At 41.8% G+C, this 20,277-nt stretch overlaps 1 protein-coding gene and 1 long non-coding RNA gene across 6 annotated transcripts in view; one reads left to right on the forward strand and one right to left on the reverse strand.

Moving 5' to 3' along the window:
- Positions 1-2,134: 2,134 nt before the first annotated feature.
- Positions 2,135-20,277, reverse strand: part of LOC145971361 (uncharacterized) — a 157,611-nt gene continuing 139,468 nt past the window's right edge. For both annotated transcript variants that reach the window (XR_014438863.1, XR_014438862.1), the window contains exon 4: positions 2,135-2,438. This is a non-coding gene — a long non-coding RNA (uncharacterized LOC145971361). The remainder of the gene's footprint in view (positions 2,439-20,277) is intronic.
- The window catches only part of Hr4 (nuclear hormone receptor 4), a 168,645-nt gene continuing 154,457 nt past the window's right edge, over positions 6,090-20,277 (forward strand). For 2 of the 4 annotated variants that reach the window (XM_083098913.1, XM_083098916.1), the window contains exon 1: positions 8,107-12,099. Coding sequence is in view for 2 of the 4 variants with exons in the window: in XM_083098909.1 (XP_082955035.1) it covers positions 12,073-12,099 (27 nt within the window). In the remaining 2 variants the exon portion in view is untranslated. Of the gene's footprint in view, positions 7,997-8,106; positions 12,100-20,277 lie in introns of those variants that run through there. The other 2 variants (XM_083098909.1, XM_083098910.1) reach the window with 2 other exon arrangements.

Raw genomic sequence — 20,277 nt, forward strand, 5'->3', positions numbered from 1 at the left:
TATTTTTCATGGCGATTTGATTAATTCAAAAGTCAACGTGTTCATGAAGATTGGTGACAAGAATCTTTAATCAATGATTAATAATAAAATAAATTTTTCAATCATCTATTTTGTCATCATACATTCGTTACAATCTTAACGTCACTGTAAAGTATCATTTTAAATAATAAATCGACAAGTATTAATTCTCGCATCGACGAGTGTGTTTCTGCGTTCCTCGTAAGCATATGCCATTCTCTCCACTAATCAGTGTCAAGGCTTTGCGCAGCACTTTAATCGCAACTTGAAACTTTGAAAACGAAAGTAGGCAAATGCTACATACAAAGATAATTTATGAAAGATTTAGATTACTAAGAATTCCCAAGGAGGAATTACGCATGTTTAATGGGAGCCAAACTTTGCAACTTTTGTTCGCTCAAAATTCAATAAACTATTCTTTCGCGAAATCTTAATGTTCCAATAAAAAGTAGCGATAAATCATAATTATTTTCCCAATTATTGCCAAAAATTTATTTAAATTTATTTGTTCGTTGATTTAATTATTATTAAAATTTATATCGAAAAGCCTTTTGTATCAAGTCGCAACAAAAGTCGAAAGTCGGGGATTTAATGGCGAAGAAAAAGCGCCTTACTTAACGATTGCTAATTAAATTTGAGTCGTTAATAAAGCCAACTGTACGCGAGCGAGGCGACGATTTCACGAGCCATAGAACGGAACGGGAACGAGCGATGGTGTGACTTAAGGAGGCACAGAGCGCGGGGAGATAAGGTACAGCGAAACAAGTGTGATAAGCCGAAATGAGATAGCGTCGTCGCGGCCAGTCGTCGTCGACGATATCTCAAAGTCAATGTCCTATGAAGGACTGATGTGAACACTCGAGCGTTCGCACTTTTCTGATCGTGTGAGTGACTCTCTCCCTCTCTCTCTCTCTCTCTCTTGGGAATAAGTAAAGATGACAGCTATCTCTTTCTTACCTTTACATTTTTTTATTTCGTTCTCACACTCTGCGTCGCTGTTGATACATGTGGAGATCATGATGAACGTATGACATACGTAACTGTTAAGGAACGATCGTTGATAAGAGCACTCGGCTGGGAGAAGAGGAGCCAAATATATACAGCTGACCTTAAACTTCAACCAATGTGAGAAATCCCCTAAATGGGGACGTGAGTCCAATGTGCAGATTATACAGTTTAATAAGTTTGCCGAGAGGCAATCGCGCGATAAATAATGATTTTTATCGCGAGACAGTAGCCAACTTTATAACATCTTTGATTGAATAATAATAATAAATAAACGAATAAAAATGATTAACGGTTATGTATCTGTCTAAAAGTATATTTAAAAGGAAAATGATTTGCAGATATTCCTTTCTTCTGTAAAAAAATTGCAATATTTATTAATAATAAATACTGTTATATAGGAAAAAAGAAAAAGCGTACAATCTAAATCTAAAATACAGATTAATATGTCAACAGTGCAAAAATGCGCATTATTATTTCACAATAATTCGAATGAAATTATTTCCGATTATTTATGATATTAAATTTCAATGAAAATACGAGTTTTATATTAAAAACTTACTTATTGATTTTATCATCCAAATGATTTTATACGCAGCGTTGCTTATTAAATTTACGTTTTGGCATTTGTTTTCGATATTTCGTATACACACATATTCCGTAATACAATATACGATAAAGAGAATATTATACAAACAAGCAATAACAACGTATATCAATTTGATAAAGTAACTTTACGTAAAATTCGATATTTTCTCATGAGATATATCAATATTCCTATCCTATATTGTATTGACAGAAGGTGAGGTACAAGTGCAAAAGGTTAATATTTGGAACCTCTGTTAATATTTGAAGTTCGTTCTTCCACATTTCTCATAATTAAACTTTATACATTCAGGCTGCTATATTCATCCGAAAATATTTACACGTCCATTTTTTGAAATGAAGAAATACATACAAAATATTTATTTTATTCATAGATATTATTTCTTACACACATATAGGAGATATAATCTAAATGTACATATATTTCCAAGTTTCTAGTATTGCTATTAAAGTTATTAACAAATAACAGAAATAATCTTTATTTTTAATATTTTGATATCACTAATAAAATAAAATAAATTGTTTATTTTTTTTACAATTACATTATTAAATTGGCATATAAAAATCGACGCAAATAAATTGAATAAAAAAACAGATCAAAATCACGACTATCACGATTAATTACCGAAGGAACATTGTTTGCATCAAGTTTAAAAAAAAATGTTAAAAAATGTTAAAAAATATTAAATTGTAAGTATACTTATCGTAGTTATATAATGAGTGCTCTCAATCAATAAATGTGGATCATTCCACGGAAAATACGGCGGCGTCCGTTGACTGGTATCGACCTCGAGTGATTCAAGAAGCTCCTGAAAGGAAATTCTTAAGTAATCGCTGTCGGCCTGATCAATGATTAATTACTTTCCACAGTTTCTCACATCGCATATTTATTCGTACTATGACTAATAGATATCATGAGGTAATAATGCCTGCCCAGATATAAGTGTCAAATAATTTTAAACTTTCCGAAGATACAATCAAATAATAAAAGTTGTCAATTCAATTTGAACACGATTTAATTTTTTCAAAATCCTAACTAAAGTTCTGATCGCGAAAATATTATAGAATATTTAAAGATTGCAACAAATAAAAAGTTCTCTCGATATTTATTTTTAAAATTAATTCTGAAACAATTAAAAGATTTCTCATAAAAACTGAAACTTAAAAATTATATAACTTATTTTGTGTATAAATTATATAAGTTATTTTGTCTGTATATATTTTATGAATTTTCTCTCCATTTCTTTTTGTTTTTTATCGTTTTCTTTCAAAACATCTAATTTAACAAGTAAATCATCTAATCTTTAAAATCTAATCTTTTGGTTTTCGATCGTAAACACAATTAATTGTGATAAAAGGACATTGAACGTCTTAAAGATAGTTGTGAATATACATAATTGCGCATGTGTTTTATATATGTTTAAAGATTGGAAAAATTTGCTCTCTCACCACGATAACAAAATTATCGTACTAATTTATCAAGAGCACGACAATGAAAATTTGACACTGAAGCGAGATTAACAGCGAGTGGCTCACATATTCAAGTTATCTATTTATTATATTAGAACATTTTACAAAGTGCACGCTTACGCGCGCTATTTAGTTTTTTTGTAATATAATCTGAGAAAAAAATACATATATGAGTAATAAATAATTAACTAATATAATTTCATATATAAATATACTTAAATATATATAATTATATATGAAACTTGGAAACATATTATAATAATGCGACTTTTTGTCAGCTTCTTTGATTAAATAGGTTATATTTTATATATTTTATAATTATATATGGACAACTTTTTCTTTTTTTTCCAAACTTAATTAAAAAAAATCAATGCAAAAGGTATCTGTGCCTCTATATTTCTGTATCTCTAAATATTTGTACATCATAACTGTCGAAAAATAAAACAATGAATAATTTTATTTCAATACTACTTGACATTATTTTATTAAAAAGAAATCAAATCCACAATATAATTTTATAAATCTCCTATTAAAAGAACAACTGATAATTTTAAGATAATCTGCATACATGCATAGAAAGGAAGCAAGAGCGTTATCATGTCCCAATAAAGTTATACAAATACATGTAAGATAATTTTCTTTTTAAATAAAAAATTTTACCCGTCTTTTATCGATAAAGAAACATAATTATATAACTTTTAATAATTAATTATACCATAATTATATAATAAATTATATATAAATTATATACAATTATATATATAATATATTAAATAAAATGATTTATATTTAATGTTAAATGTATTATGTATAATCTATTGTCCCTCTCTCTCTCTCTTTCTATTATTAATATTATAACATATATATTAATAACACATCCGCCACCGTCACCGCTATGGTCTTTATCAAAATGATTCATTAAATGAAAATGAAGCATAATACATAGAGCATTCTAGTTTATTTCTAAATATTAAATACTATGAATATTAAAAGTTATATATTTTATCAAATTTATATAAAGGAATTTTGAACATACTCGAAAAGAAAAATTTTATCCACGTAGCAAAGAGGAAATTAATTATAAGCAAATTTATTTAATTTTTTTCCCATTATTGAACTGTCAAACTATACTCTGATGATAGCTATTCACCAAGTAAGCACAGTGAAATAATCAATCATCATCGCGGAACAGAGACAATAATAAAATATTTCGATACTTTCGAGTATCGACACAACTTGCCATTTTCAAGATTTCAATCAATTTTCTCCGTCTCTTTTCACATTGTAACAGAAATCGGAAAAAGTATACCTCTTACACACTTTCAAAGTGAGAAAGAAAGATGATAGAACGCAAATATTTCGCAAGTCGAGCAAATGAAGAATAGAAAGTTTTGACTCTGCTAATTTTTTTTCCAATTCGCGACAATCATTAAACACTGATGTGCAAATTGAAACATCAAAGATCTTGCAAAGAGTTGGCAAAAAAATAGTTCGCATCTTTCAATGACTCTCTCTCTTTTTGCGTTTGCTAAATTTTTATAGAAATAAATACCCGTTAAAAGTGACATTTACATACCCACGTCCCTTCAATAAAGCGACGCAAAGATTCCTAAATGTGGCAATTTACAAATCTTCGTTGCGCCGATAAAAGTATCTGGAACGCCGGATTAATCGCTCGTCGGGTTGACCCTCGCGCGAGTCCAAGATCGCCGGAAGTTCAGAGGGAGGGGGGGGGGGGACGAGCGCGTTTTCATTCTAAGATCGAAATCCCAAGACCGAGTTTCGCGCGGACGAAGGCATTCTACCTTCCCTCCTCCCCCTCGATCCCTCCCTTCCCCGGCATCGGGGGCATCGAATTTGACCCTGGATCGCACCCCTGTTATCGCCGGAATCGGTCATCACTGACCCTCCCGCTAACCCCCTCCCCCCCCGCCGCGCCGGAGGGAAGCCCTCGCGCGCCGAGGCGGAATCAGGAAGAGAGAGGAGAGAGCGTTGCACCGGAGGGTACACTGTTCCAGTGAACCCGGCGGCGTGCGCGCCTCCGGAACGCGTCCCCACCCGCGGATCGCCCCGGCCGCCGATCAAAGTGCGAGAGAGCGAGAGGGAGGGAAAGCCCCCCGTCGCGGGGGAGCGGGGGAGAAGGGGCGACGACAGCGGCGGCTTTCCAGCACCCCTTCCTTCATCCCTTCCTCTCTCTCTCTCTCTCTCTCTCTCCCTTCGACCCAGGATGTCGAAGGGGGTGCGCGCTCCCCCCACCGCCGCTCGCTCTACCCCTTCTACGGGCGGCGCGAATCTACCCCTCGCCGAAACAACGTTCGCGCGCGACGTCGACGCGACGACTCGGCGCGAGGCGCCGGCAGTTCGCGAGCGTCACGACGCCGCCGCTGGGCTCGCGTCCCGATAGTGGGGAACGAGATTGGAACCCGGTGGTAGGAACGCCGATGACGGCGGTGGTAGGGGCGGGGAGGAGAAGGGAGAGGAGAGGAGAGAGGAGGCGGCGGCGAGCGCGCGGAGGAGAGCTCGACGACGGCGAGGAGAGGTCGTTGACCCGAGCGGCAGGCTGCCGGCTGCTAGAGTGCTACGTCGCTCGCGCCGCGCGCGCGCGCGCTGCCTCCTCGTCTGTTCCGCGTTTGTCCGTAATCTCGTGTGTGCTCTCTGCGCGCGCGACAACGGCCCGCCGCTCTCTCGCGCTCTCCTCGTCTATACAATTATATATATATAAAATTTCTCTCATATTATATTCGCGCATAGTCGATTATATATGTTTATATAGACTTGTACATCAGATGGTTACACATGTGCGTCTCTCTCTCCGACTGTCCCTACGCTGCCTTTTCGCCTCTCCTCGCACGCCACCGATTCCGCTGGGGCGCGCAACGCGAGAAACGGAGAGAGAGAGAAAGAGGGAGAGTGTCGGAGGGAGGGAGGGAGGGAGAGGGAGGAAGATAGAAAAAGAGCGAGAGGCTGGTGAGAGAGAAAGAGAGAGAGCGCGGCGTGTTTCCCTACGACGTGCGTTACACCGAGAGATCGCGCGGACCGCGAAGCGCGTGTTTCGCGTACACTTCGCGTTCTGCCGGCGTACTCCACTTCTTCTCGCTCTACGTACGTACGTCGTCTCTCGCTCTCTCCTTCTCTCTCTCGTTCTCTCTCTCGTTACATCTCACAGAGTCACGCTCTCCGTCTTCGTCGCCGAACGCGAGTGACAGTCTCGGAGCGAATACAGTCGTCGGCATCATCGTCAGCGCCAGTGGACGTCGTCGACGGTCGACGACGTCGACGACGATCGTAGAGTCCCTCCTCTCCGATCCGCACGCCGGTCCATTCGTTCCATTCGAGGAAGTGAAACGGGCACCGGGCCCCGCGCGTTATTAGTCTTCGCTTATCGGCGAGCTGGACGGAGCTCCTCTCTCGGTCTTCCCACGTCCGGCACCGACGTCGGGACTAGCGCGAGGAGCAGCGGAACGGACGGAGCAGCGGTGATCGGCGTCCTCGGGAATCGTCGTCGCCGACGCCGACGTCGGCGTCGCTCCACGTGAGCCGCGCTCTCGGACGTGGCGCGCGCCGGTTCCTCCGGCGCGGTGCGACAGGAGGGATTATTTAACGGCGAGGAGAGGCGGAGGAGGAAGGGAAGCCGAGGAGGAGAGCCGCGAGAGTGCGACGACCGAACTCAACCGTCCGGCCAACGGCAGTGTGTACGGCGTTTGTTGTTTCCAACTGTCGGCCGGCTTCGCGCCGGCCTCCGTCACATACCACTCCGCCTAGTCGGAGAGCGATAATACAGTACCGCGAGTGCGCCGCGGATGACACATGTGCGTCAGTGTGTGACCAAGTTTTTCCCTCCTCTGTTTACGTACATCGACGCCCGACCGTCTCTCGCATCCCGGGTTCCGTTCCGCGTGTGCGCGATCCGCGGCTGACCGCGGGTTAGGAGACGAAATTACAAGGACCAAGAGGAGAAGAGGGACGAGGGGAGAGAGAAGACGTCGTCGTCGTCGTCGTCGTCCTCTCGCGCGAGCGAGAGAGGACTCCCCTAGATATATATATATATATATATTCATCTCGCGCACGCATACGTACATGCGTATAAATATAGACGAACGAGCCTCTTCTCCCCCTTCACCCCCGCCTCGCGACTCCGCGATCGCGATATTTCGCGCCTCTGCTCCTCGTCGATCCTTTCGAGTTTCGGTTTCTCTCCCTTTTTTTTCCCTCGCGTCCTCCCCGATTCGCGCCTTTTCTCGACCCGCGAAGCGCTCCTCTCCCTTTCCCCGCGCGTCTTTATTCCTCTCTCCCCCTGTCACGCGCGCGCTCGCCACGTTTCTCTCTCCCTGTCACCGCGCGCGATTTGCTCTCGGCCTCTATACGTTTCTTCCTCGCCGGTCACTCTCTCTTTCGTTCGCGTTCCGCGCGCGTTCCACTCGCTTTCGCCTGGCCCCCGCGAACAAAACACACGGTTTCTAAACTCGCCCGTCTCGCTTCCGCTATCTTTACCCACTCTACGGCTTCGCGCGCGACTTTCCCTGTCTCATTCACTCTTGCCCCGCCGCGCATCGTACGTACACAACACACACCGATGATCGTTTACCCCGTGCGCCTGTGTGTGTGTGTGTATGTGTGCGCGTTACGTCTCTCTCTCTCTCTCTTTCTCTCTCTCGCACATTTTTATATCTCTCTTTTTATCTTTTTGCCCGTGATTCCCGATCCAGTCGACGTCGACATAAGCTCGCCGATCGTCGATCGACAAACGTCATCGTCCTCCACGTTGCCGTCATCGTCGTCGTCGTCGTCGTCCTCATCGTCGTCATCGTCGTCATCGTTCGTCGCTACGACGCAGCCAGCGCAAGCACGCAGTGTGATACTTAAATAAGCGAAATTTAAGTATACAAAGTTTTATTATGTGCGTCGATACATCGCGAGATGCACGCGAGGTGACGTGATCGACACGCGCGTCGCGACGCTCGATCCTTATCGCCCTCGCCCCCTCCCCCTCTGTCACCCCCCCCCTCACGTGCGTGCGTATCGCTCGGGATGCACGCACGCGTTTAAGACGCGGCGGAAATTATCTTTACATCTTGCGTTATTTTCTTTCTTAATTCCAGAGAATTAACCGGGCTAAAATAATCTGTCGAATAGGGGAGGGTGATTCGAAATTTTGAACATCTCGATTTTATTTACGGTTTTTTTGTGCCCGGAAAATTGGACTTTTCAACCCGATCGGTTTCCACGCGCACACGTGTGGGCGCGAAATCGTGATGTAGAGAAATAGATCGTTACAACATGAATGTTCGAAAACGTGATAGATAGCACGATATATACTTATCAGTGGCCAAGGGTACTTGATAAGAGTGACCTAACGTATAATTACAGTAGCTGCTTTTGATGGGTGACGTCATTCGTAAGCCGGACGCTGCAAAGTTCCTTTCGTAATTCATCGTCGAGCATTAATTAACGACGCTAGGTACGTTATTAACATGGCATGTATAGAGTCTATCGAGTTCGATCGAGTGTACGTATCGGTTTCCGCCCGCCAAACTACTCTTCCGGGTTAATCATGTGACGTAATCACTCGAACGAAGAAATTTATCGCGCTTTAACGACCAGACGCTTTTTGCGGAAGCTCGCTCGATTCTGCGAAAGGCGAGGTCGCCTTTCAATCATTTCCAAGGGAGAAATCTGTTTTTAAGGTTTGAAAATATCTATATCTGCCACATCTGAAGTATGTATCCCTGATAGGAAATGTGGACTGTGTGATTACGCAAGATGCAAATCTAATCTCGATCAAAAACGAGAAGCTAAATTCTATTCTCATTAGCTAATCACGCTGGTGCGACTAGCTTCCTGATTTCATACATCGCTTGCACTTATTCGCTCTTTTTACGTAATTATTCCCATTTATAAAGCCATACGCATAGATACATACGACTCTCTTCGATTAATTTTCATTACGTCGAATGAGGAATAAAATTTACAATGTCACAAGGTAAACAGATTGTCAAAGATTTTACGTTACTTATTTTAATAAAAAAAATTAGAATAAAAAGATTGACAAATTAAAGTTCAGATCGTCGCTTTATATTTTTATAGATGCATCCGAAAAAATTTAATAAAATATAGGAAAAGGGAACACGTGGTCTTCTCCAAGATTAACGCAATTCAATTAATCGTGATAAGATAAGAAGCGATCGTTGTCTCACCGATAGCTTCGCCCATCATGGGGCGACTTTTCAATGAATCGCCGCGATACGTAATATTCGACAAAAGCGCGTAACGCACGTCGCGCGTGGTTATAAATAAAACGCGCATTTCTTCGTCGCTTCGTGTAACAACGTGTCAGTGAAAATGGAAAATATTCTCAAGGAAAACAATCTTTTAATGTCTTTTATTGTCATATTTTCTAGAACACTACTCATTAATATTTTATACTTTTTATTATAATATTTTTGTAGATTCCTGTCATTTTTATTATCGGGAAATTCCAGGAAGCGCTTTTCCGATATTTCGCAGCGTTTTCCCCGAGATTTTCACTCTTTGTCGCGCTGCTTCTCGTTAATAGCACTCGCAACTCGTCCCGAGACCTGACCTGACCGCGATGGCGATCGCGGAGAACGCAAATACACGTCCAGGTGTCGGGCGTACGGTATCCGCGAGCGATTATGCACCGTGCTAAGCGCGACTATTTTCGCATCGTTGAAAATAGGCGAGCCGTCTGTCGCGCAGGACAAAATCGCGATCTCCGATATTGAATTTAGCCGGGATCGTCTCGCGAAAGCCGCGACAATTTCGAAAATTTCAACACGTCGCGATTGTTTCGGGTATTTTCGTGCAAATCTTGATATAATTCAATCACCTCTTGACACGCTTTATGTCGTGTTTCTTTCGCATTTCACCAGACGAAACGTCTCAACGGGAAAAACATTCACAAAAGGTACATCCAGATTTATATAGAGAGAATATCGGAGATATTCGATTATTGAATATTTATTACTGAATATTTTCGAAATTTCCGAATTCTGAGCAGGATTAATTAGAAGCGCGATTACGAAGCGTCTAACGAGTTTAATCAGCTGGATCCGAATATCCACTTTGAGAATCAGCTTCAATTAAAACGATCTCATTATCCGACATTTGCAGATTATAAGTCACCACATCGTTATGTCATAAAGAGAGAATACACACAAATATATATACAGAATTAAATTATCAATTATACTAATTGTTCCCATCTACCATTTATACATTGAATCCACATTTTGTTAGTCTAGCTAACCAGCTATAACTTGATTAATAATATTTCATATATATATTTCAATAATATTTAAATATACATCGATTTATCGAATGAAATCTAGTGACACAAAATTAAAATACTACATAACGACACTGCTAAATCTTACGAACGTGACGTCACCTGTCTATTGGTAATTGATCGCGCTTAATTAAATCGCTGAAAAATTCACACCCAGGCGCGGCCAGAGATTCGCGGCTACAAGTAGCTAATTGGCATCTTCAATCTTCGGAATCCTCGGCTAGCCCCACGCAACCTCCCCTTATCGCGCCCTTTAGGTGGAGGCGCGGGTGAGCTAATCGCTCACCCACGCGGTCCGCCGGCTTCGATTCCGGTTTCGCGTGATTCGCGAGTCGTTCCCAAGGATCACGTGCCACGAATTGTTTTCTTTCCTCACGTTTAGCGGATCCAGCGGGGAGAAAGTCGCCGGACTTGGAGACGACGACCCGAGTGCGTCGATACCAGTGTGCCCTCTTATCGGGGATTAGGACGAGATGAACAGTGACAACCGCGACGAGCGAGATCGTAGAAGGATCCTGCCGAGTCCTCGCGGCGAGTTTTCGTATCATTGCAACGGGAAACTGCGGCCCCGCAGTTTCCCTTGTTGAAAATTACTCGGACTCGGCTACTACTTCTGTGAGTGAGTGTAAAACCGCACTGCCGAGGAACATGAGATACAAAGGCGGAAAGGGCAGTTAGTTTAGTGTAAAAGCAGCAGCCGAGGGAGAAAGAGGCATCATGTCTGCCGTTGATTCGCAGCGCAGAATTCCTCGCGTTCCGTGAAACGCGCAGCTCGGTCTTTGAATTACAAGGAAGACACCGTTCCCCAAGGCTGACATCCAGGCGCCAACTCGGAGCGACCTTGGCAATCTTGCGGCGATCGAGGAGATCACCGAGATAATCTGTTCGATTAAATGACGACTTGATAGAGACTGCTCTCTCGTCGATTATCAATCTCGCAGACTCCCTCAGCATCCAAGAGAGGGGATCCATACTCGCCAAGATTCTAGATATCCGACAGGGGCCTGAAAAATCGACCACCTGTGCCGGCAGATCCTCTCGTCGTCGGTGGAGCTGCACGACGCGTATACCGTTGATGACGTTACCGTTGTTACGTCACGGTAACGGTAACCCGCGTACGAGCGGCGACCTAGTCAGCCTTCATCGTCGGGATTCGGAGTAGCGTCTCGCGCGCTTCGAGGGATTTAAGAGTGAAACTGTGCGACACACGATATCCGGCCCCGGCGTTTTTCCCGCCTTCTTCTCCCCCTTTTTTTTTTCTCCGCCGCGTCTACTTTTGAGTTTCGCGAAGGGCTATCCTCTCTCTTTTGGTCTCTCTTTCTTCTGTCTCTTCTCACTTGTATGATCGCCGCGGTTCTTGTTTCTCTCTCTTCTTCCGCGACCTCGAGGTGAAGCCGCGCGCGAAAGAGGAGAGAAGAGCGCGAGTGAAAGTGAATCTCGTTACGATCTTCTCACGAGAGATCTTCATCGATCGCTCATTGTATTGTGATTATACGTTGGTGAAGCGTTCAGATTAGATCGATAACGATGATCCGTGTGTACGGAACCACCGACAGCAACAGCAGCAGCTGAAGCCATCGGTAGTCGCAAACAGGCGGAAATTCCGCAACCAGGGGATTCAGAGGGGAGAGAAGAAGAGGAAGAGCTACCAGCTGGCGCTCGCGTTGATGGCCGATCATCGACGAACCAAAAATGTAAGTTATCGAAATACGCCATATGTTTCTGTACCTAACTTTACTGGCTAGCTTACGCGGATGAATGATTCTTGACATGACATTATTACATGAGGGATGAGATAGCCTTTATATAAATCTTTTTCTTGTGATAGACATCTTACTATCCGTTTTGTTACATCTTACTATCCGTGTTCGTAAAGTGTGGGGACAACTTTATCATTGTTATTAATGATACAACATTTTTCCTTCTTCTTAAATATCCTAACTTTTGGATATCCAGCTTGTAGAATGATTGATGATTAGACAATTATCTCTTTTATTATTTATTCGTGTATGATTTCTGACAGATCGTATCAGCTGTACTTTGACAATGTTTTTTCTACGAGAATTTGTTAGATAACATCTCATAGATTCAGCCCTCGCATTGGTGTTTCATTATCGAAACTACATTATATATAGTGACGCTAATACGTAATTTACATACAAATTGGTCACCGTGAATTTGCGACAGATTACAAATCATGCATAGAGTACACATATGAATTTTGATTTGTACCCGCGATTCGCGGTTGGTCACATGTATCCCGACCATTCGTTCAGCATCTATAAACCCCGTTGTGATTATCGAGATCTCTTTAACGATACCAAAATCCCTATCTAACGATCCTAGATCATGATCAATGAGATTATCCCCGTAAAGATCTTTTGTAGATAATTTACGTGCTTGTTCCGCGAACGTAATCGGTTTTTGCGCGAGATGGGGAGGGGAAAGAGAGCGGATAGAGAAACGAATCTCGATGACTAGGAAATAGTCATTGTCTCTTGTAGTGAGTTTCACTTGTTCGGCTTCTTCCTCGCGTCTATTCGCTTCTAGACGCTAGCATGGAAGAATGTCTCTCTCGTCGTGAAAACGGGAATTTGTCGCTTGGTCACCGCGGGATTGTTTGAGATCCGCAAAGGGTGTCGCATAGCGGAAATCGTTTCCCGGCGTTTGACGTGTCGTCGGACGCTCTCTTGTTACTATAATAATAATAACGAATTATGAATTACTTGCTAATTACGAACTGGAAAATATCCTAGCCCTCGTCATTATGAGGTAACTCGTGATTTGTAGTTATATTGTGACATTCTAGTCTTGAAATTTATTTCTTTTAAGATTCAAAGCCAAATTCATTAATCATAGTCACAAATAAATTAATTAATCGTAGCTACAAATTGAGTAATTCCAAATCGCACGCCTCGATATAATATAATTAAATTAGGAATTTATACAAGAGAAAGAAAATTTAGATTTAAAGAAGCAGTTGGGGAAAATAGATCTGAAGAAAATTTGGAAAATAAATTTTTAAAAAATATTTGAAAAAAAGAATAGAAAAATATAGTCAGATTATATTTATAGAATATATATAGTCAAAAGAATAAGTTAAATAACAGCATCAAATCAATGTATAAAATTCAGTTTCGAAGGATATTATTCGCAGTATCATAAACTACACGTACATATGTATTTTATGTCTCTGTACGGATATATCGAAGGTTTTGTTTTACGACAGGATGCGAGAAGATTCATAATGTGCAATACAATCGAGCAATGAACTATAGTGAAGCGGTGAAAAGGGTGTACAGGCGATACTGATAATCAGGACGCAGGAACGCAGCAAGGGTGGGAAAGGGAGCGAAGAAAGGGGATGGGAGGGAGCGGAAGACGGGTTAATTTTGTACCGATGATCGTCTCGACGTATGCGATTCTCCGCGAATGCCGGCGTGTATATAGGTTAATCCGTGCTTTGAAGCGAATCGATCCACGCGGGGGGAGGGGCGGGGAGGGGGATCGGTCAGGTTAACGAATGGGGTAGGTTAGCGTTCGAGCCGATCCGGCTGCATGCGTTACGCGATTATTCTACCGCTCTCTCTCTCGCGAGTGGGATTAATCACGTTTGCATTTCGACAGTACTTATAATTTGAAAAATCTTTAATTTCTTCTTTTTTTATTCTTTTCGCAAATTTTTAACGATTGCAAAAAATCCTTGATAAATCTCTTGCGAGAAATATCGTACTTTGAAGAAAACGGAGTAGCTGTCAGCTGTTGGTCACGTGTCGTGGAATCACAGATAAAATTAACAATTTGATGATTAATTGTGTAGCGGGAATCACAATGATTGACAGACAGACAGACTTTCGCAATTGTATCAAAGTATGGATAAGTTGAATTTTTAATGATTTCAAAACGTTCACAGCTGCATTTTTAATGTGCAACGATATCCATTTATCTCGTTTCCGACCTCGGTAAACATGGACTATATAAAAAAAACACACGTCGCAGATGTGTGTATTTTACACATTTTTCCATAATTTTCCAGCTAACTAAAAAGACAAAGCGGATTCTCTATCCGCTTCCACATCGTTGATGTGTAATAAGTATTTTAATAGATATAATCGCGTTATGATATATTTCTTTTTTCGTAAACTTGCATTCCTACAATTATTTTCAAAAACTGACATTCTTCTGTCCCAATATAAAAAATGCAAGACATCGCGCGAGTTCTTTTAGTACAAAATTAAATTTGTATCAAAAAAAATGAAGATGTAAAATGTCAAAAGCATCGTCTGTACGTCGAGCGTATTTTCATGCTATTATTAATTTATGTTTAAATGAAAGATAAAAACTTACAAATATGTTATCGAAGCGATTTTAAGCGCAGAGTATGTTATGTCGTTTGGAACAATTGTAAACATAGTGTTTTGTGATGTGTTTTAAAAGGCAAGCCATACGAATAAATAAAAGATGTATCCCTCAATATGCAGCAGTTGCTGCATTTATCATATTATTAAGTATACTTTTGCAAAAATTCCAAGAATCCACGTCACTATCGCATTTTAAAATCGCTGATATAATATATTAGCAAAGTCTGATTTTTTTCGGAATATTCTTAATGTCAACAACAATTTATATGTCTTTTATGCGAGACAAAAGTATCACATCATAAGAATTACTTATTCAGATACCGTCGTTCATATTCTGGATCGTCATAGGAATCTCGTTGTCGATTTGATTAACCCCACATCTAGTGCTTAAAAAACAGCATGTGTCTGACACAATGCTCGGATAAACTCATTAATGATTCAATCGATAAGTGCTCGCTGACATTTCTCTTTGCTACGGCAGTTATGCAGTCAATTTTTCGCGTGTCTCCATTTGTCTCTGCGCATAAAAGTAAAATTGATACATCCGTTATGTTTAAATAATTGTTATCAGTGATTCTTTGTCGCTCGCTTCTTTCTAGATTGATGGACATGGTGTCGATTGAAAATCTTTTAGATTTTTTAAAAGTACATTTCTATGGATGTGTCTTTTAAATCTCCATGATTTTGATATTAAATGCTAGGATGGAATTCAAATAAACTGACTTATACGATATTATCCACGTGATCGTAAAAAACACAACAACAAGACGACATTTCGAAATCTTAAACAGCAGTATCGCCGACGAGAGAACGGATGAATCTCTTCCTTGGATTGTCGGCTCTCTGATTGACGCGTTAATTAAAGGCCCGGCCGATCAAACCGCCATGATTACACAAGGCGCACGCGCGGAAGAAAGCAATTCTCCCGCAATTAACGCTGCCAACGACGCAAACGTCCATCAAAGCACGCGAGTGCCATACCTGTCCGCTATTTAACCCAGAATCGAATGTAAGGCATGCGAGAATGATGAAAAACAAGCCCGCCTAGACGGGTCAAAGGCAGGAAAAAGGACGAGGACGAGAGGGACCGAGGCACGATCCCACTTTCGTGGCGAAAGAAAGCGATCGTTCCTCCGATCCTCTCACGCGAGGACTCTCGACGAGGGAAAAGTGCGTACGGAGAGCGAGAGGCACCTTTCTCCGGCCTCTCTCTCTCTTTCGCGATCGACGTTTCCTCGCGGATCTCCACAATTTCCACAGCCGAGAGGTCGACAGCTTCTTCTCCCTCGAGCAAGGGACCATGTATATTGCATAGCCGAGAAACACGGAGATGCTACGTACGAGAGGAGAGGAATAACGAAGCGAGGGAGGGACAAGGAGATAAAGCGAGAGGCGGGTGCACGCGGAAGAAAAGAGAGAGAGAGAGAGAGAGAGAGGCACCGTAGAACGACACCGCGCGATGTGTACGACAGCGGAGCGCTGCTACTCCGGCGCGATGTGTCAGTGTGTGTCGCGCTGGAGGCCGACCGAGGTCGATGGCCTCGCGTTCGAGCGGCACCGACGGCGCTCGGCCGTGCTCGGCACTAGGTCAGTGATGGAGTCACTGGCCGCCCCGAGCGTCGAGGCAATGACACCGAGCACGCCGTTGCTGCCACCGAACGCCCGGCGTTTCCCCTCCGCCCCCTCCTCGGGGAGCCCCTACCAAGAGCGTAGCGATCCCACCACGGATCCCAGCGCGGCTACCATCCCTCTGGTCGACCCCTACCCTGTTCGATCTCCTCCTCGACCACGTCGTCATCCCCGCACTCCCCAAGAGAGAGAAGAGAGAGAGAGAGAGAGAGAGAGAGAGAGAGAGAGAGAGAGAGAGAGAGAGAGAGAGAGAGAGAGAGAGAGAGAGAGAGATGGTGAACCCGGGCAATGCCGCCGGTACCAACATCGCGCGCCAAGCTCGGGGCATGTATGCAATGTACCTTACCTCGCGAGATGCGGGGCCTGCTCCTCGAATTTTTTTTCAGAACCGCAACCGACCGTGCCGCAATTGCGATATTTGGCCTGTAATTATGTAACGCGCGCGATTTCTCAGAAATTATAGCGCGCTGGTAATGATATCTCTCCTCGCTCGTCCTGCTGTTTTCCTATGAAAAATCGATTCGTCATGTATCGATCATTGGCCGTCGATTGACAATTTCTTGTAATTACTTGCGTTTTGGATTCTTATCAATTTTAAGTTGATATTTCAAGTCTTGTTTTATATTTTCCTTATCTTGTCATTCATGCTTTCTCAGAAACGCCGTTAATATCATTAAATATCGTTTCCCTTTTTATCGAGAAAGAGACAAAGATATATTTATTCTAAACTTTGCATCGCTTTTTCACGTGCATTTTTGGTGGCTGCACGATATAAGTTACTCCTCAATTATTACACTTGTGCAAATAAACTTTACAAGTTTGACATGTTTCATTGATAATATGTATTATCAAGGACCTTTAGTCCTATTCAATGAATGAAATAAATCTCTTTTTCGAGATTTAAAAATAAATCTTTGCATTTATAATAAACTCATGTACATGATAGATCACGTGGTGTCTGTGATATTTTCGTGATAAGCTCGTATCAAAAATTAAATATCAGCATCGTGCCAAGTCGCAAAGCGACCCCCCTTGCAGAGAAAAAGTGCGTCTCAATTTTCTTAATCTTTCCCGATAATTCTCCAATCGTGCTGCCCGGAGGCTACGATAATTCGCCGATCCGGAAAACCGAGACGAATCCGCGCAACCGCGGTGCGCTTTCAAGGTGAAGGAGATCCGACTCCCTTACTCGATATCGTTGTCTTGTTTGTCTTCTGGCTGGTGCGCGATTGTCTTTTCCACCGGGCGCCATTCGTTCGCTATTATAAGCTTCTTGCCGTTATTTTTAATCGCTGTTTATCCGCAGACGAACGCGCGGAATGAAGCCGTTCGCGCTGGATGCCAGGAGGGGAAATGACTCGCGACGAGAGCTGAAATACCACTCCGTAACGTATGCGGGAATGTCGCAACGCTGCTGCGGATGGTGTCACTTTGAGACGTTTGTCGCGATCGAGTGTAGCAATCGAATATACTCTCGTCGGATGTTATCCGTTTCGTAGGTGGCAGAGAGAGGCAATAAGGTCACATGCTCGTGCCAATTAACAGCCACTTTGTGAACATAACTGCGAACATACGAGCGGAAAACGACGATCTGACGTCTCTTATTCGTGTCGGATTATATGCGATTTATAGAAAAAAAAAAGAATTATTATTTTTAATCTCTTGCCCACAATTTATATGTATGTCCAAGCGTTTGAAATAAAATAAGATTGCGCTTTTATCTGCTACGGTTATCGATAGAGTTTTATGGCCGTGTCGTGGGTGTCTGTGTGGGCGTGAAATATAAATAGCAAAATATGTCCGGCACTTGCGGCTTTCGCGCAGCGATTACGCGTGTAACATCCCACTTGAAAAAGCGTGCTTTATAGAGCTAGAATCCGGTTGTACAATATTGTTGACAATTTTTTTGGACACAATTTATCAAAAGAAAAATATTTGTTGCTTATATAATAAGTTCCGTTAGGTAAAATTTAGAGGGAATTATGATAATCTCGAAATAATGAAAATTTCACTGTAAAAATGGAGCAGCGATAACAAGTATACTAATACCGAAAAGATGGATTCCTTAGAGGAATTTCCGTATTAAGGACAGCTTGTTTAAAATTATAATATTTAAAATTCACTGTAATAAAAACAATTGGATTTTTCATCATATGAAGAAAAAATGTATAAAAGAGCAATGAATTCATTTTAGCAGAAAAATTTATAATGTTAAAAAAATATCAACGAATAGTGATTCTAAAAATTAACAAATAAAAATTATATTAATTTGTAAATATCTATTGTAATAAAAGAAATGATAATATGTATAAATACCATGGCAAAAACAAACATAAACTTCACGACTTATTTCATCGGTTGTTTATTCAATTCACACACTCTGATTCACTCTGATATAATCCTAATCCCCTATTATGTTTGACTTAGAAACCTCATACTACTGAATCGCGTAAAGTGCCGCGATTAGAATCGGTTTCCCCCTCGGAGGGATGCTTAAAGCCAGCTGCCATGGACCCTACTCTAAATTCATTCGATCGCGTTTCTCTTGCGTGGTTAACGCGCCGTCGATTCTCGTAAAGAAAAGCATTTGAATGATTCGTCACGGGACGCACACGAACGAACGTCTCTCCGATTAACGTTGATTCGCGATACGAAGAGATGCCTAGAGTACACGTTACTCTTATTGTCTACCGTTATCGAGATCGGCACCGGAATCATAATAGGCGATTTGCGTCGCTCGTTATCGACAAGCGTCAATCGTGAGAAAGTTCTTTTTTATCGCGAACGCATTCGCGACTCTGTTAGGCTAGTTGCAATTATTATTATGTCTGTCCGATCCGCGATATGCGCCGTGATTTTATTAATCGTTAAATGGAATCAAAGTTGAATGAGATTCTAAGCAACATGGAGCACGAATATTGTAACTATCAATTCTTAAATAAAATCAAATAAATTATTAAAATCAAGCATGATAGAATTAATCACTCACAAGTATAATTACTAATATTTTCATTAAAAAATCTATTTTTTGCAGAATTTTTACTCCTAAAAAAAAGTTATAGTTGAAATTATAATTAATTAATTTATAAAAATATTACTAATGATTTATAAATTTGAAATCATAGACTTGTATGACAGTAATCTCTTTTCTTTAATCGTTCGATGGCGGTACCCATAGCGAACTCAATTTCCTATCTCGATAACTCTCGCTCCTAATAGCATACTTTGCATCGTAAATCGCTCTATAATGTCACCTTTATTTCTAAACCCAAGGAGCTATTGCGCGCGCATTTGCAGTGCGCTAGAGAGAGTCTTAAGCGGCGCATTACAAAAGTGAGATCGTGTAAAAGCCCTCGAAGATGGATATGAACGACGGTTTTATTATGCATTCCTGCGGGCAATCCGGCGCGAGAGCGAAGACACGAGGGGGAGAAAAGCCGGGGCAGGGCACGAGGAATAAACGCCGCGGGGCAGAAACACTGGACGAAAGTGTTTTTACACGCGGGAGGTCCTGAAAGCTTAAAAAGAAAAAAGGCCTGGCTTCGGCAGCAAAGAGAAGCAGAGAGACGCATTGTGAATTCTCGCCACAGTGCGCCGACGTCGATAATTATTTTTCTCTGTCGATGTTTCAGACTCGAATTGAAATCCCTGTTGAAGCAAAGTGCGCTTAAAATTAAACGGAAAGTGAGATTGCGCTGTCAAATTACATTCTTAATTCGCTTATGTTTGAAAAGTCGTTGATTACTGAAAAATTCGGTGTCATCTCGACAATTAGGAAATTATAATTGCTAAATTATGCCGATTTGTAAGTCCTTTCTCGCGAATTCGCGCTAGAAATACACTAGAAATTCGTGCCTATTTCGGAGCTCATTGTCGCTGCAA

This window comes from Camponotus vicinus, unplaced genomic scaffold (genome assembly GCF_025532165.1).
Source record: "Camponotus vicinus isolate PSW18456_S1 unplaced genomic scaffold, iyCamVici1.0 SCAF_5, whole genome shotgun sequence".
In the NCBI taxonomy this organism is placed as follows: domain Eukaryota; kingdom Metazoa; phylum Arthropoda; class Insecta; order Hymenoptera; family Formicidae; genus Camponotus; species Camponotus vicinus.